The 14,089-nt window shown below is 38.0% G+C and overlaps 1 protein-coding gene across 6 annotated transcripts; it reads right to left on the bottom strand.

Annotated features, from left to right (window-relative positions):
* Positions 1-1,835: 1,835 nt before the first annotated feature.
* LOC113355474 lies at positions 1,836-13,466 on the bottom strand. Of its 6 annotated transcripts, none has more exons than XM_026598345.1 (19): positions 12,498-13,466; positions 11,023-11,544; positions 10,847-10,927; positions 8,846-10,759; positions 8,645-8,761; positions 8,299-8,481; positions 8,133-8,195; positions 7,580-7,651; positions 7,225-7,488; positions 6,765-6,884; positions 6,356-6,415; positions 5,986-6,026; positions 5,742-5,819; positions 5,568-5,652; positions 4,153-4,306; positions 3,843-4,051; positions 3,337-3,735; positions 2,344-2,482; positions 1,836-2,227 (listed from the first exon to the last, which is right to left on the bottom strand). In XM_026598345.1, the coding sequence occupies exons 1-15, from the start codon at positions 13,329-13,331 to the stop codon at positions 4,181-4,183; spliced, it is 4,560 nt and encodes a 1,519-aa protein (XP_026454130.1). In that variant the 5' UTR covers positions 13,332-13,466; the 3' UTR covers positions 1,836-2,227; positions 2,344-2,482; positions 3,337-3,735; positions 3,843-4,051; positions 4,153-4,180. The 6 variants fall into 6 exon arrangements, with proteins under 6 accessions (XP_026454130.1, XP_026454128.1, XP_026454127.1 ...); XM_026598343.1 differs by having other exon boundaries at positions 2,104-2,237; positions 3,337-3,768; XM_026598342.1 differs by having other exon boundaries at positions 2,104-2,237.
* Between the last annotated feature and the right edge of the window lie 623 nt (positions 13,467-14,089).

Genomic DNA, 14,089 nt, shown 5'->3' with positions numbered 1-14,089 from the left:
TTGAGAATAGGGTTGTTTTTAGCAATATGGGTTTTAACGAAATTAGAAGGCATACCAATTCTTGCAAACACACTTACAAGCCAATAGTGATTTCACTGGTAATCTTAAGAAGATGTCGTAGTAAATCTCTTCTGGAATGCTGTTGCTTGGCACTATCTTTGGTACTGTTGTTGTTCTTCCACCACCACCAGATTTCCTTACAAAACGGCTTCTACATCCATGAGAAGCCATTTGTATTTCTCTTTGTTGCCCTGGTTTGAGCAAATACAAAAGAGGGAAACTGAAATCCCCTTTGGGACGACTTCAGCTGTAAGAAGAAGAAAGAAGTGTCGCTGATTTATTTTTATTTTTTTGGGACGATGATACCAGCTAGGGTGATTGTATAAAGTAACCTCAATAAAACCTTGCCCAAAATTTGTGTAAAATAGCAAAACTGCCATTGTTCAATTAGATACTGGTAAGATTAATTAGCAAGTTAATAGGGTGTTAGTAAAGTTGCATTAGATTTGTGAGATTAAACAGAAAGTTGATTAGCGTTGTTTTGATGTTGTGATAGTTGGGGATAAGAAGGTAGAGGAAGTTTAGGGAAATTTTCTGAAGAATTGTTTAGTCAGTCATGACGCTGGTAGTGGTTTAGGTAGTTTTATTTTTCATAGATTGGATGCTGCTATTCAAAAGGGTCTAGGTAGTTTTATTTTTTATAGATTGGGTGTTGCTATTCAAAAAGGAGTTGGTGCTCAACTTATTGCTCGGCTACCAACTAAATACTCTGTAATCGTTTAAAACCAAGTTATTTTCGTAACGAAATAGAGAGCATAAGAGAGGTACCAAACACAGTACAGAAGTACTCTCTAAAATAGAGAGCATTGAGAATTAGAGACCTTTCCTGGCACAAATTGATACTTCCAATTCGGCACCAGGTCCCTAAACATGATGTGACTCTACATGTGAACTTGTGGCAAGGAAAAAGGAACGAAAAACGCAACATGATTGACTGGTGAAGCTGTGCTGTACGCTGGTCAAGGCTCATTGGTTATGGCTCTTGGCTCATACTTCTTTCTCAGCTATTTTTCCAGGCAGAAACTTTTGGTACTAATCTTTCGGACACTAGAGCGGTGTAAAACGTAAAAATTTAGAAAAATGGGTTATTTGTCCAAATATTTTTAAAACATGGTTCGAATGGACGAGTAAAAATTAGTATGGGTGAAATGGACACAAAGAAAATAGCAAGGATGAAACTGGATTCATCCTTACTTAAACTTAAATAATAGCAAGGATGAAACTGGATGCACCCTGATATAAATTGAAAATAAGAAAAAGTATTTGAAAATTGGTAAGATGAAACTGTTTGCATCCTAACTATTTTTACATTTTTGTCCATTTAAACGGTATCAATTTTTAAATGTCTTTTTCACCCAGAAATGGTTGATTTTAGTCTTTTTAACCAATTTTGTGTAAAAAAATTTGATATTCATATTTTCTCATTAATTGATAATTGCTTTGGGGGCATACTTTAACCCCGAATGGAATAATAAAGCACACCGACATAATTTCCCCTGATTGGGTTGCACTTGGTTATCTCCAACCTGCAGCTGCTGCCCACCTTGAAAAACAAACAAAAAGGGTTTGAGCAAGGAACAGGGCAGTAGATGAAAATTTTAAACCAGTATGAGCAAAACCACATTAAGATTAGAACTATGATTCCAGATAAGGACGTCCCTAAGTTATGCAGTCCCCAAGTAAGAATGTCAACAGAACAAAGTACTGTAATTTACTTTCAAGAACTACCAAGTACATATAAGAGAAGGAACTTACACCTCCTATCAGGTGACAACTCATATAAAATATGAAATTCAAATATATAAAATATGAAATTCAAATATATACTGTATAACTTACTGAGAGGGTACTAAGGACACCTATTTACAAAGACAAATTCCATTTCGACTTGGATTTTTTTTTCTGCCAAGTTCAAAAGATTATATTAATAGCAAAATTACAAGAAAAAGAGGTCAAGGCGACCCCAAAACACTCAAATATTTCAACTTAGAGAGCAGGACTGTGTTTGTAAGGGGACTTGCTTAAACCCAGAAAAGTAGTTACCCAAGGAGTGGAGGAATACACCAACAACAGCTCCAACCCATGTATTCAGTCGGTTACAGCGAGCACATATAACCGCATAAAGACCAAGAGTCGAGGCCGCGAGCCCTGCTGTCAACATATTTGCCTGCAACAACCTTGTCATGGAAAAATTCACGACATATTTAACCTTCGGGTAAAGGGACAACTTTCAAACAAAAGGGTAAATCAGAAGTATATATGTAAACAACAAAATTAGCACACCTTGCATGCCATTAAAGCTGTGCCTATTACTCCAATAGTAGTAGTCCATACGGCGGCATGAAGGAGGTTAATCCGCCCAGAAGGGAGCGGCCTTCTTGCCGGTCACTTCATTTTGGTGTCGTTTTTTATTTTCAAACACCTGTTTACAGAAACTTCGAAGTAAAGTTAAGAAAGTGCAAACTGAGACAAATACAGTTGAATATTGCAAGAGCAAAAGCGAAAAATCTTAATTTATTCCTCAATTATAACATTTAAGACAACTTTCATCAATGCGTTTTTGCAAATATATCATCAGAAGCAAAACTTAAAAAACGTAATAATTCTGTAAGCAAGTAAATCACATGAACTCTGCCAATCAGAAAGCTCTCCAATCATAGACTCATAAATGTTGTCCCAATTCATACTTGAACCTAAGTTTGCGCCGAAACACGTTCACTTACATCTCAAGGCTGAGTGGTTATCGCTCTTTGCTCAAACTTCTTTCTAAGTTGTTCTCAGAGCTATAACGTTTGGTTCTAATCTTTGAGAACGGTGTAAGACTTTTGTTTCTCATTCCCAATACATGCAGTGAAAATTTGAGATTCATTTCTTCTCATTTAATGATAATTATTTGTGGGGCCATATTTAACCCGAATGGAATAATAAAGGAAACCGACATGGTTTCCCCCTGCTTGGGATGCACTTGTTTGTCTCCAACCTATTTTCTGTATTTACCTTAGTTTCGGTAGTATAACTTACCAACAACAACATGTATACATGCCACTAATTGTAACCAAATTTGACTTCTTCTTCTTTACCAACAGTAGGTAAATGGGGGACTAATTCTATGAGGTTGATCGATTTACTACTCTAAAGTAAGAATCAAGTTAACAATTCAAAAGAAAATCTATACAGATCATGACTAGTATCAATAAAACAAAAAAACTACTTCGGAATTTTCAATGAAACCCTAAATTCATCTCAAAAATCAAACATTTTTTCAGAAAACCCTACCTGAGTCGAGCTTTAGATAATTCCCAATAGCAACGACCATAATGCCTAACCATCTCAGCAACATCTCTAGCTTTTGTTAAGGTTGCGGTAATAGTAGTTGTAGCTACAGAAGGCCCAACGACATCTGCTGCTGCTGAAGATGAAGAGAACCTTAAAGCTCTGTCTGCATCAGATTTCTCGAGCCCTAATTTCAGCGAATTAGGAGAACAGGATGGAAATTCTCCACTAGATGAGTGAAGTCCTGCTCGAACTCCATAACCATTGAAAATTACTGCAGAACGAAGAAGAGGATTCGGGTACTGAAGATTAGGGTTAGGGTTTGATAGGTACAGAAGTTTTAACGATAGGGAGTTTCTTCTCCACATGATTAATCTCTCTGGAGATCTCTGAAGTCATGACCTAAAACACAAGATTAATCAAAACAAGAGAAACCTGTTATTGTGGGATATCATTTGAACCCTTGTCAACAAAACTGATAATATGGAGGATTGGCTAACCCTGCTTACATTGCATGCCAAACACCTGAAGTTGAAATTCCATCTTTCCATTACATTCCTTCTATGTGCATGCCAAACACTAGATATTATACCGCAGGTAGTTCTAATGCATGGCATTACTACTGCTGGTAATAGGCAATAGCCACAATACCTTGCATTGCTATCACTAGTGTGCCAAGCGGACACTTTAAAGACTTCATGAATGCCTGTAATAGCACCTAATAATATAACAAAATGTTAAAAATACTATATCTTCGGAAGTTCCTACTGGGAGAAAAACTGGCATGACCATAAGCAAAACAAACAAGAACTTACGCACCAGATTATAGACAATTTGATAGTCGCTGCTACACAAGACCAATACTTGGAATAATTTTTGACAGTAGTCCACAAGGAGGATTTGTACTTGTATCTCCATTACTAGGGTGGCAAGAAAGCTCATTCTCCAGAATGGTGTAAGCATCTGCAAAAGCCTGTATGCGCAATGTCTTAGGATAAGGACTAGTGATATCTATCCCAAATACAAAAGGGGAAAACAGTGCAGCAACTTCTGAAAAAGAACACTAACATAAAGTTGCTTTCCTAAAAGTAACTTGATGCATTTGATGTAGGACTTTAGCACTCCACAGAGGCAAACTACAAGGAATGTACAGAAAAGTTTTCTGACAAGAGAAGGCCACTTTAAGGTAGCAATGTTTTTTATAATAAGCAAATAAGTAGATTTTTGATGCAGGACGCTGGAAAAAGGCAAAGTACTACATTAGGATCATAATGGAAGATTCACTTACACTCTTACAATAAAAAAGAAATTAAAGAAATTGTAAGTTAAAAGATTCTCAGCTATCAGTGGCTTATTCCATCTGCATTGTCAACCTAAAAGGCTAAAAGGCTTTAAGAAAAATAGTCTTCTCTTGAAAATTTTGTTGTGAATTCGTGGTTCAAACACATCATAGACGTTTGCATGGTGACATTATAGCTGTTTCTAGTAGTATAGCACATAGGTAGTTGTAGTTTTTATTTATTCCCATGTTTCTGCCCTCTTAAAAAAAATTACCTAGCTATCTTATTATCCTAATACACTTAGGCTAAACCATTACAGCATTAAGCACTACTGCCTCCATTTCTGGAAAAGAGTTACTATCACTTTTTCATTTTGGCCTAAAATAGGCTAAATTGAAAAAATGATAATAACTCTTTTCCAGAAACGGAGGGGTATATATTTCTAATACTTAGAAGTTCTCATCAACCAAATAGACAGCGGCATGAGATGATAGTGAGCTTGTTAGATACTTTCTACGAATGTTAAAACGGTTACTTTACAATTCTTAGAATAAATTCACGAGCATGAAGACAAGCATGAAAAAAGAAACCAAAAGTCTCAATTATCTAATCATCCTAAAATCTAACTGCTCGCTGTACAAATTTCTACAAGCTCGAGGCATAGGTCTTTCCAATATTTAAAAAGCTTGTTTCATTCCTTGTCTTCCAGGTCCCAGTGCTCCTTATATTTAATTACGGAGTATGTCATCTGGCCACTGCGGATCCCTTTTCTTACAAGTGACGATTCCTTGCTTCCCAGATGTAAAAACATAAAATAAAATTCTATGGGTTTAGAGATGAATTTATTATATTTAATTAGTACGACGGTTCATACTTCGAAACTTCTTCACCATATTCCGAAAGCATGTTCAATTTCAATTTAAGTAATCACAACAGTTAGGGTCAATCACTAACCTTGATACATTGGTGTATGCGGAAGCAGTTCCTCCCTACATTATTTGCCGGAAAGAGAGGGTCGTCAATATGAATCGGATCAATGCTACAGAAAAGGAAGCACATAAAATCAGGAGGCCAGAGTGCCAAAAAGGAAGACAAAAGTTCAGTATAAGCGAATACAGTTCTCGTTACCACTGTCCTTTCTCCCTGTTCACATAAACGCCAGTTCCTTGGATCGAAATACGCATTTGGCGAGGATCAAACACATTCCTGTCATATCATATATTAGTTTCTGGAAGTTGAAAGTGGACATCTCTGGAACATGTGGCTCTGTTATACAGTTACCTCATATACTAATACATTTCACAAACCAACATAAAGAAGCAAGATGAACACTGAAGTTTTCTTACAGTAGCGCATTTGAGTTTTGACTTACCCAAAGAAGTACAGAAAATCCATTAAAAGGCTTCCAAGGTTCTGTAACAAAATTCAAGATCAGTTTGAATTTATACATGACTGACATCCATAAGTAGCAACTATAACAAGGAATTAAGTAGTAACAATGGTAACCGATTTTGGCTACATAGAGTTGCAAAAGCATCAAACATGAGCGCAATTATTTTACAGGTGCTGAGTGCGACCCAAGATTGAGGTTTTTCTCATTTCACAAGTTTGATAGGAAAAAAAAAGGAAAAAACTATACTTCCACATTAAAAGAGTTACAAATGACCTTACGTTTCATCATATAAATGACATAATTTTGGAACGTCATATTACGATACTCAAAATAACAGTCAAGTGATTACTTGATTGATAGGTCGACCAAGATGGTGTTCGTGCTGAAGAAACCGTGTAACTAATAAAACCTGCAGAAAAGACCGAAAGCTTAGCACCGAAATACCAATCACAACTAATAGCTTCATTTACCTTATACAAAAATGATCAGCATAAACCACAGATCTTAACCTCAGATCAGATTTCAGAACACCTTTTATTTTTTTACTTTTTTTTCTATTTATCCTGATTGTTGAAACATCCCAAAACATGATTATCTCATTATCCTACATTATTCAGTATCTTACAAACATAAAAAAATCTCATGAAGTCCACTAAGTCTAAAATAAACCAGCATAAAAAACTTACACACGGTTATAAGAAAATGGTCCATGAAATAATAATTACAACCAACTAATAGATCAAAACTACGAGACTTACCAAACAGTATGAGCTTAAACCTCCTGAGTAAGAGTGATCCAGGCTACGATCTGCCAGGAACTGCTTTAGTACCAGAGCGAGGGGTGTAGCTGCAGGAAATTGCTCAGTGAGCTCCCTAACCTACACAGGGCAGACAACAGTTAACCTTTTAATCATGTTTGTTTCTAAAATGACCCCACATTAGTCTTTCATAACAACACTGGGACAAACTGAGTATCCACGATGCAGTGAGCTCTATTTTCAACATGTGTACACCTTGGACCTCTAGTCCAGAAACAACCTTGTTCATATGTTGGATATCTAGAATATAATCAGCAACCTCGCTTTACAAAATACTCCATCTAAACAGCATTCATGTCTATGTCTTGCCATGGTTTCATCAAAATAATTCTTTTAGAAGATACTTCAAGTCTTTTTGTCGTGTCACAAACATAAAAAAAAAAAAAGTCCTAGAGATTACCAGTTCAGTTGTTTGCAGTCCTGTATGTGAAGGAGACTTAAAGCTAATATCAATACGAACTGATTTGGCATCCGCACCATCATCATTTTTCAACTCCAAGACCTTCTCCCAGGATGAAGTTTCTAATCCCTCAGTACCGCCAATGTTGCTTTCTTCACCAGTACTTTGAACTGACTCCACTTTTAGTGTTTGCCCATTTAAAACACTACCACTAGTAGCAATAAGATCATCTGGAACCTCAGCTATGAGCATGATGATTGGTATCTGAAGAGAAAACCACGGGATGAGTGAACACTTAAAAAGATAATTTGGAAAACAAACCAAAAGTATATTTTGCAAAAATTAAGGTCCTTACAGCTGTATTTTCTACGGTCTTGAGGGAATCGTTTTTAACCCACTCCTGATTTGCAAGGTATCTAGCGGCATGCTGTAAAACAAAACACATATTATGATTCGAAAAGGTAGGGTAGTACAGTTACTCTCGGGAAATTATGAATCAGGATGTCCTCCACTTTGTTTTTCTTACTTTGGTAATGCTGCTTCATCTTCCAAAATGCTAGGGAGAGAATTTAAAACTTAGACTATACTAGTTACAACATATTAAAGGCATAGCCGCATAGGGATCATGTTACACACTCTATGTATGTGACAGCATAGGATAAATGGGTTAATGAGAAAGGATCTAATGTAACCTTTTCTTGTTGCCATCTAAAGAGCTGCATCCCTTAGAAAGAGTCATTTAACAAAAATTCATAATGAATTACTGATTAGAGGTAAACAGTTCAGGGCTTCAGGAAACCATTACACAGTTGCCACACCTAAGGTTTATAAATCTGTTAGTGTAATACAAGTGATCATTGCCTCACCAATGACCTGTATCAGGAGCACAACAACCAAAGCCAACATACCTGAAGGCAAGTTTCTTTAATGCCATTACGTCCCTCCAAAATCCCAGCTTCTTTAATGGGTTCCTACAAATAACTTCATTCATAAGTTCCCACAAAATCAACAGTTACAAAACTAGTAATATCAATGCAGCCAATCTGACTCGTTTTCCTCGCAGTCGCTTCTTACCAAGTTCCGCACAGGAGGGAGACAAACCACAAGATCCAAGTCACTGGATGGAAGGGATAAGCCAGTTGCATTTGAACCAAAAATGCTTGTCCGCGACCGAGGCCATAGGACTTGCAGAGACCGTGCGACTCTCTTCACAGACCAGTTAATGTACGGCTTCCTGATCAAGTTCTTAGCAGCAACCTTAAATTCCAAATTGTAGAGGAACATCAGTGATCTTACAAAAGAAATTTAAATGTTGGCACAACCCAGACTATACATCAATGCAAACCTATCGGAAACTTATTTTTTACCTTGAAACTAAGAATCTATTCAACAGATAAACAGAGTGTTTTTAACATCTTACCTGCTTGCAGAAAGAATCAATTTCATCATGAAGCAGATTTTGAATTAAAGAAAGAGACACCTTACGACCAGGAGAATTCAGTAAGTCCGGAGGTTGCAGAGGAAGCGCAACATCGGGCTGTACATTCATTTCAGGGCAACAAAAAGCATCAGGACACCACACTATCCATCTTAGAGGAAAAATTCAGCATTAAGTACTTACATGTTCCAAATCTAAGGCCAGTTGCGAGATTGTAATCAATTGATCTTGTAGTAGTGCCCCTGGTAGAGGTTGAATCAATGGAGTTGTTGATAGACTTTTTCTTGTCCAAGAAGGCCAAATAACTTCTGCACCATCCACGCACAGGCGGGCTTCTTCACAATTAGTCCCATCATGGTACCAACTCCTCATTCCCCAATGCCTCGGGCTAGAACTACCAGACCTCACAGTTGGGAAGCCCCTCCTCCTTCTAGATTCCCCAACAGGAGAAGGAGGAGGTGGACAAGGAGGTCTTGGAACGCAAAGCACTACGGGGGATGGAGGTCGCTTTATCCGAGGTTGCTCTCGCCTAGTTGCAGGAGGAATACAAGGGCTTTTGTGGTCATGACTAAGTCTAAACTCAGATCTTGATCCCTTCCTTGACATATTTGGAATAATAATTGGCGGCAAAATGGGATAAGGAAACGAATCTCCACTCTGCCCTTCTACAGTACCACAAGATGCATTGCCCAGAGAAACAGAAACATTCTCCTCAACTGCTCCATTACCAGTTACCTCATTTGGCGGGATAACATAACTGAGGGTCTGATGCCCAGGTCCCAAAGGATCAAACGGTGAACAGAAAGGAACAGAAGGTGGTGAAGCCATCCCATTTGCACTATATGGTGAAGAGAAGCCAACCATATCATCAATAGATCTATTAAGATCGGCTTCATGCCATGCCCAGGAACTGTCTTCAGAACTAAGAGAAGGAGGTCGAGAAAAGCCTGCTACCGCAGGATCAGAAGTATTCCAGTACATCACCCCTCCACCAAAAAACTGACTATAATCCCTTTCAGAATAGGGATGCACCTCATACTCTTCTTCTGATACCCAATGGCTTTCACTGTCATCAGCTGCTAGTTCTGGTGGTCGGTCACACAAATCCAAAATTACCCCAGGATACTTGCTTTCTTCCTCGGACATTTTTCCATTAATCTGCACGTTGTGAGGGGTGAAACCCTGCCTATATGGAGATTGCAACCTTGGGATGAATCCAGATTCATAATTGCACGCTACAGATGCAGCTAGCCTACTAGCAGTTCTTACCATTGGAGGCCAGTCCAAACTCATTGACGTAGGGCGAGGCAACATCTTGCTGCGCGCGCCTTCAATTGATGGATTGATTGACTCATGCCTAGTCGCTACAAAGGATTGCTGAAAGTGATTACGCCAGTTGCAACCAACATCAAGATGCAGCCTATCAGTCGCAGCTGGGAGATGTTGTGAGTTCACAGATGAAAACTGAACAGCAGCTAAGCTAGGCAACTCATACGACGCACAATCCAAAAAACTTGTGGGACCCTGAGGGGGACAATTTCCACCTACTCGCCCCTGAATTGAGGCAGTTTTATTATTTGATTCGTTGGTTATTAGCGGTGCTGATGAAGCCAAAGGTTGAGGAGTAGTAGCACTTGACTGTCCCAAGTTTTGCTGCTTGAGCTTCTCATTGCTATTTCTATCAATATGCCTTGACGGTGAAACCGTGGTAACTACTTGAGAAACTAATTTATATTCTAAAGTCTCCTCCCCGGGAGAAATAACGGAAGTTCCAAGATTACAACTACCTTCAATCAGACAAACAGAGTTCTCTTGCCCGTTATTGGTTACTTCACTGTCATTCCCCGAATCAGGCTTATGGAAACTTGAACTTTGGGCACTAATATCCTCAGGTATTTGTTGACCAGCTGAAGCACCAGCTGACGAAACTACAGTTCCATCGTCACTTTGAAAGGAAACCGACAATGAAGCTGGTTTCTTGTTTCTTACTTTAGAATTCTCTATTGTAACTGGTTCTTTTAAGCTCGACCGTTGATTCCTGCTCCTCGACCTGTTTTTCTTACCAGACTTTCCAGCAACTAATCCCGTGCTGCAGTCCTAAATAAAAAGATAATCAATCAGTGCTACAGTCAGTTCATAAGATCAGTGACTATATCAACTTAAGATTACCCTTTCAACTCTTACCAACAATTTACGATCCTCTCCTTGAGGTATAATGGCACTAGATGGATTTTGAGTCTCTTTACCATCTTCAGAACCATGTTCCTGCAAGTAACCAAGAACAAAAATTAAGGTGGGGTTCTCTTTAGCTGTAACTTTTGATACACGCGAACCAACAAGACAAGACTGATAAAAACTACCTCGGGATGCTTCTGTGAGGCAACAGTAGCCACACGTGATTTTGAGTCATGACTAGGCTTTCCCACATTCCGATTTTTCCCCTTCCCTCTCTTCTTACCAACGCCAATCTTGCCTGCAACTTTATTCCCTGGCGAGCTCAAACTGTCCCCCTCAAGGAGCTCAAGTTTAATACAGTCACTTGAAACAACCATCAATAATCCTCGGAACTTCCTTAATAAAACATCATAAGTGGTACGAATGGAACCTATTGTACTGAAGAAAAGCTTTTCATTTTCAATGTCACTATGCTGACACTCTACTATCGTCGATGAGATCTCCTGAAGCACAGATAGACAATTGCAAAGCTTGGACCAGTGATTCTGCTTTCCCGAAACTGGAGACTGGATTCTTGGTGGAAGAAATTCTGAATCAGCTGACACTATCTTAATGGACCTCTGACGTTCAAACCTCTCATTTCGTGCACCAAAGAGCCGCATCTCTAGCTCCGAAGCAATATTCCCCCCCTTCATAATTTCGCTCATCTGCCAACTTACAGGATTTAGATGTCAGAGCGACCGAGTGATTAAAATGTGATGCGTGTAAACGATATGTAAGAAGAAAAGCGTGCAATAGCTAGTAAAATAAATATCGCTAAACACCGAGGACAAACTCAACGTGCTACTCATGTCAGCTGCCATGTGAGTAGAATACCAAGTTGGATGATTTTGTTTGGAGGCACCAACTAGCATTACTGTGCCCTAGCTTCTAACCCTGCTAAAACAAAGATATTTCTATTGGGATCATATAAATAGGAACAAGAGAACTGTTCATGATAGGTTTCTGTGACTAGTGGTTGCATGTGAAAAAGTCAAAAGTTAAATGTAAGAATGGCACACCTTTAATTAAACTTTTATGTCCAGATTTCTAAACAATTTGCCTAGAGCCAACATGATCACTCTGTTTTAAGACTTACTTGCACAAGTCTAGATATGACCTATAGTTTGGCAGTCATATTCTGCTTACTGCTTTGCAATACTCAACCAACAACGAAATCCTTCAATATTCTGATTTCCCACCTCCATATCTTGCTAAGATATGTTCCTACATCTATCATAAATTGAAATAAAAAATCCTTTTGTAAATGATGGCCCGTATATTCATCTTATTAAACTAATTAAAGATTTTATATCTTCTCTTACCAACCAAAGATTGCCACACCTTGGATTCGTGTTTAATTCTAAGTTTGTAAATATGACTTGATCAAAACAATTGAATCTGATTCTAACGCCGCCATTATTCTCAGGAGTTTCACTATCTAAGGTCAATTGTGAAGCAATCAATCAGTTACTAACTTATTAAGATCAGCAGTAAAGAAACGACAACAACAACAACAACCAATTCTAGCAATGCTACTACTATTAGTCACATGCATAAAGTTGTTTGATATAGGTAACTTTGACCGGAAAAAAATAAACAAAGCCAAATTGAGTAGTACCAGAAACTTTGATGCTTTTCCTAAGACAATCCTGGAGATGTTGTTCCTCAATCCAGGATCCAATGCTGCCCACCAATCCATACAACCTTTATTTCTCCAATATATATTCGACGCCACGCCTGCAACATTTGCCTCCTTCTCTTTTACTCTTCTTTTACTATTACTGTTAACATTACAATGTAACCAAGATAACCTCAATGCAATTTCCAATCTATTTACCAAAAATGCTTCTACACTATAATAACCTTTAGCTTTCAACCAATTCATTTCCTTCCATTCTCCCGAATTACTACTAGAACTACTATTTTTTTTCTCTTCTTCACCTCTCAAAAACTCTCCACCTGATATACTATCCATAACCTCTACAAAACCATCAACATCTCTCACCATTTCTTCAGAAACAGTAATACAATCAAGCTTCGCCATACTCGTCTTCTTCTCCGTATCAGCTTCAGAACTAAATAACCTAATTGATTGATGGACCTTGTTTTGAGCTTGATTAGATTGACTAACCCTAGTTAATAAACCATTAGATCTTCGGAAACATAAACTAGGTAAACGATCATCATGAGATAGAAGATCTGGAAGGAGTATGAAGAAACCATGACCATTTTTAAGTAATTTCGTCTGCATTTGAGTAAGGATTTCGATGAATTTTTCATCGAATATTGTTAGATATGATTGGCGTTGGTGGATTGTTAGAGATGAAAACCAACGGAGAATTGAAGTTCTAGGGTTTGATTTTGAAGACGATGTTGATGAGGAGGAGGAGGAATGATGGTAAAGAGAGATATGTGCAGTTAGAGAATCGATGAGTGTGTTTGATGAATCCATGGATGAGAGAAGAAGAATTAAATTAACGGAGTGCTCTTTTCATTTCATTTCTTCATGTTTTTTTTTGTTTGCTTTTATTGTGTGTGGCTTCTCGTTTTAATTCTGTCGGACACGGTCTCGGCCTTCACGAATACAGCAGCATACCAATTTTTGAGGTGTCTGGTCTGATGTGTGTATGCGTAGGCCTAATTTAATGGTCAACACTCAATCTTGTGATAGTTAGTGGGTTAGGAACTTCTAAAGGGATATTTATGGGAATAAATGTCGCCACCTCGGTTTCACAAAACCTTTGTTTCACAAAAAATGATATTTATATTTTTTTCAATTTGGTCTAAAATCACTTCTTTTTATCACATAATTTCACATAACCATCAATCAATCATGTTTTGGTCGATCACTTATTTTCAAGCCATATTGTTCAAATACTTTGGGTATTTATATTCTAACAAGGAGGTTAATATCAGAGATACAGTTTATACGGATTCTTGGCCCTCGTGGAGTATTTTCAACTAAGTCTTTTATAAAGGCCCTTTAAAAGAACTGGCTTGCTGCTTTTGGAAGTAATTCTAAGATTTTCCGTTGGAAATTATTCTGGAAAGTGAAATATCTGGCTCCTAAGGTCTATATTTTCTTTTGGAGGGTGACCTATGATGGCATTTCCATTCTTAATATAATGGGAAAATTTATTATTGGTATAGATCGAGAATGCAGATTTTGTGGTGATGGCATCGAGTCCATCGGCCATTTATTCCTGAAAA

The sequence above is a fragment of the Papaver somniferum genome, chromosome 3 (assembly GCF_003573695.1).
Source record: "Papaver somniferum cultivar HN1 chromosome 3, ASM357369v1, whole genome shotgun sequence".
Lineage (NCBI taxonomy): Eukaryota > Viridiplantae > Streptophyta > Magnoliopsida > Ranunculales > Papaveraceae > Papaver > Papaver somniferum.
Note: the sequence above shows the minus strand (reverse complement) of the source record. Positions and strands in the feature narration are given on the sequence as shown.

What these genes read in the sequence shown, in the direction of transcription:
- LOC113355474 (XM_026598345.1), bottom strand. Translation starts at nt 13,331, where the DNA reads ATGGATTCATCAAACACACTCATCGATTCTCTAACTGCACATATCTCT. An exon ending in GAAAAGCATCAAAGTTTCTG is followed by an intron (nt 11,545 to 12,497) that starts GTACTACTCAAT and finishes GTAAGTTGGCAG; the next exon opens with ATGAGCGAAATTATGAAGGG. An exon ending in AACAGGGAGAAAGGACAGTG is followed by an intron (nt 5,653 to 5,741) that starts GTAACGAGAACT and finishes CCTTTTCTGTAG; the next exon opens with CATTGATCCGATTCATATTG.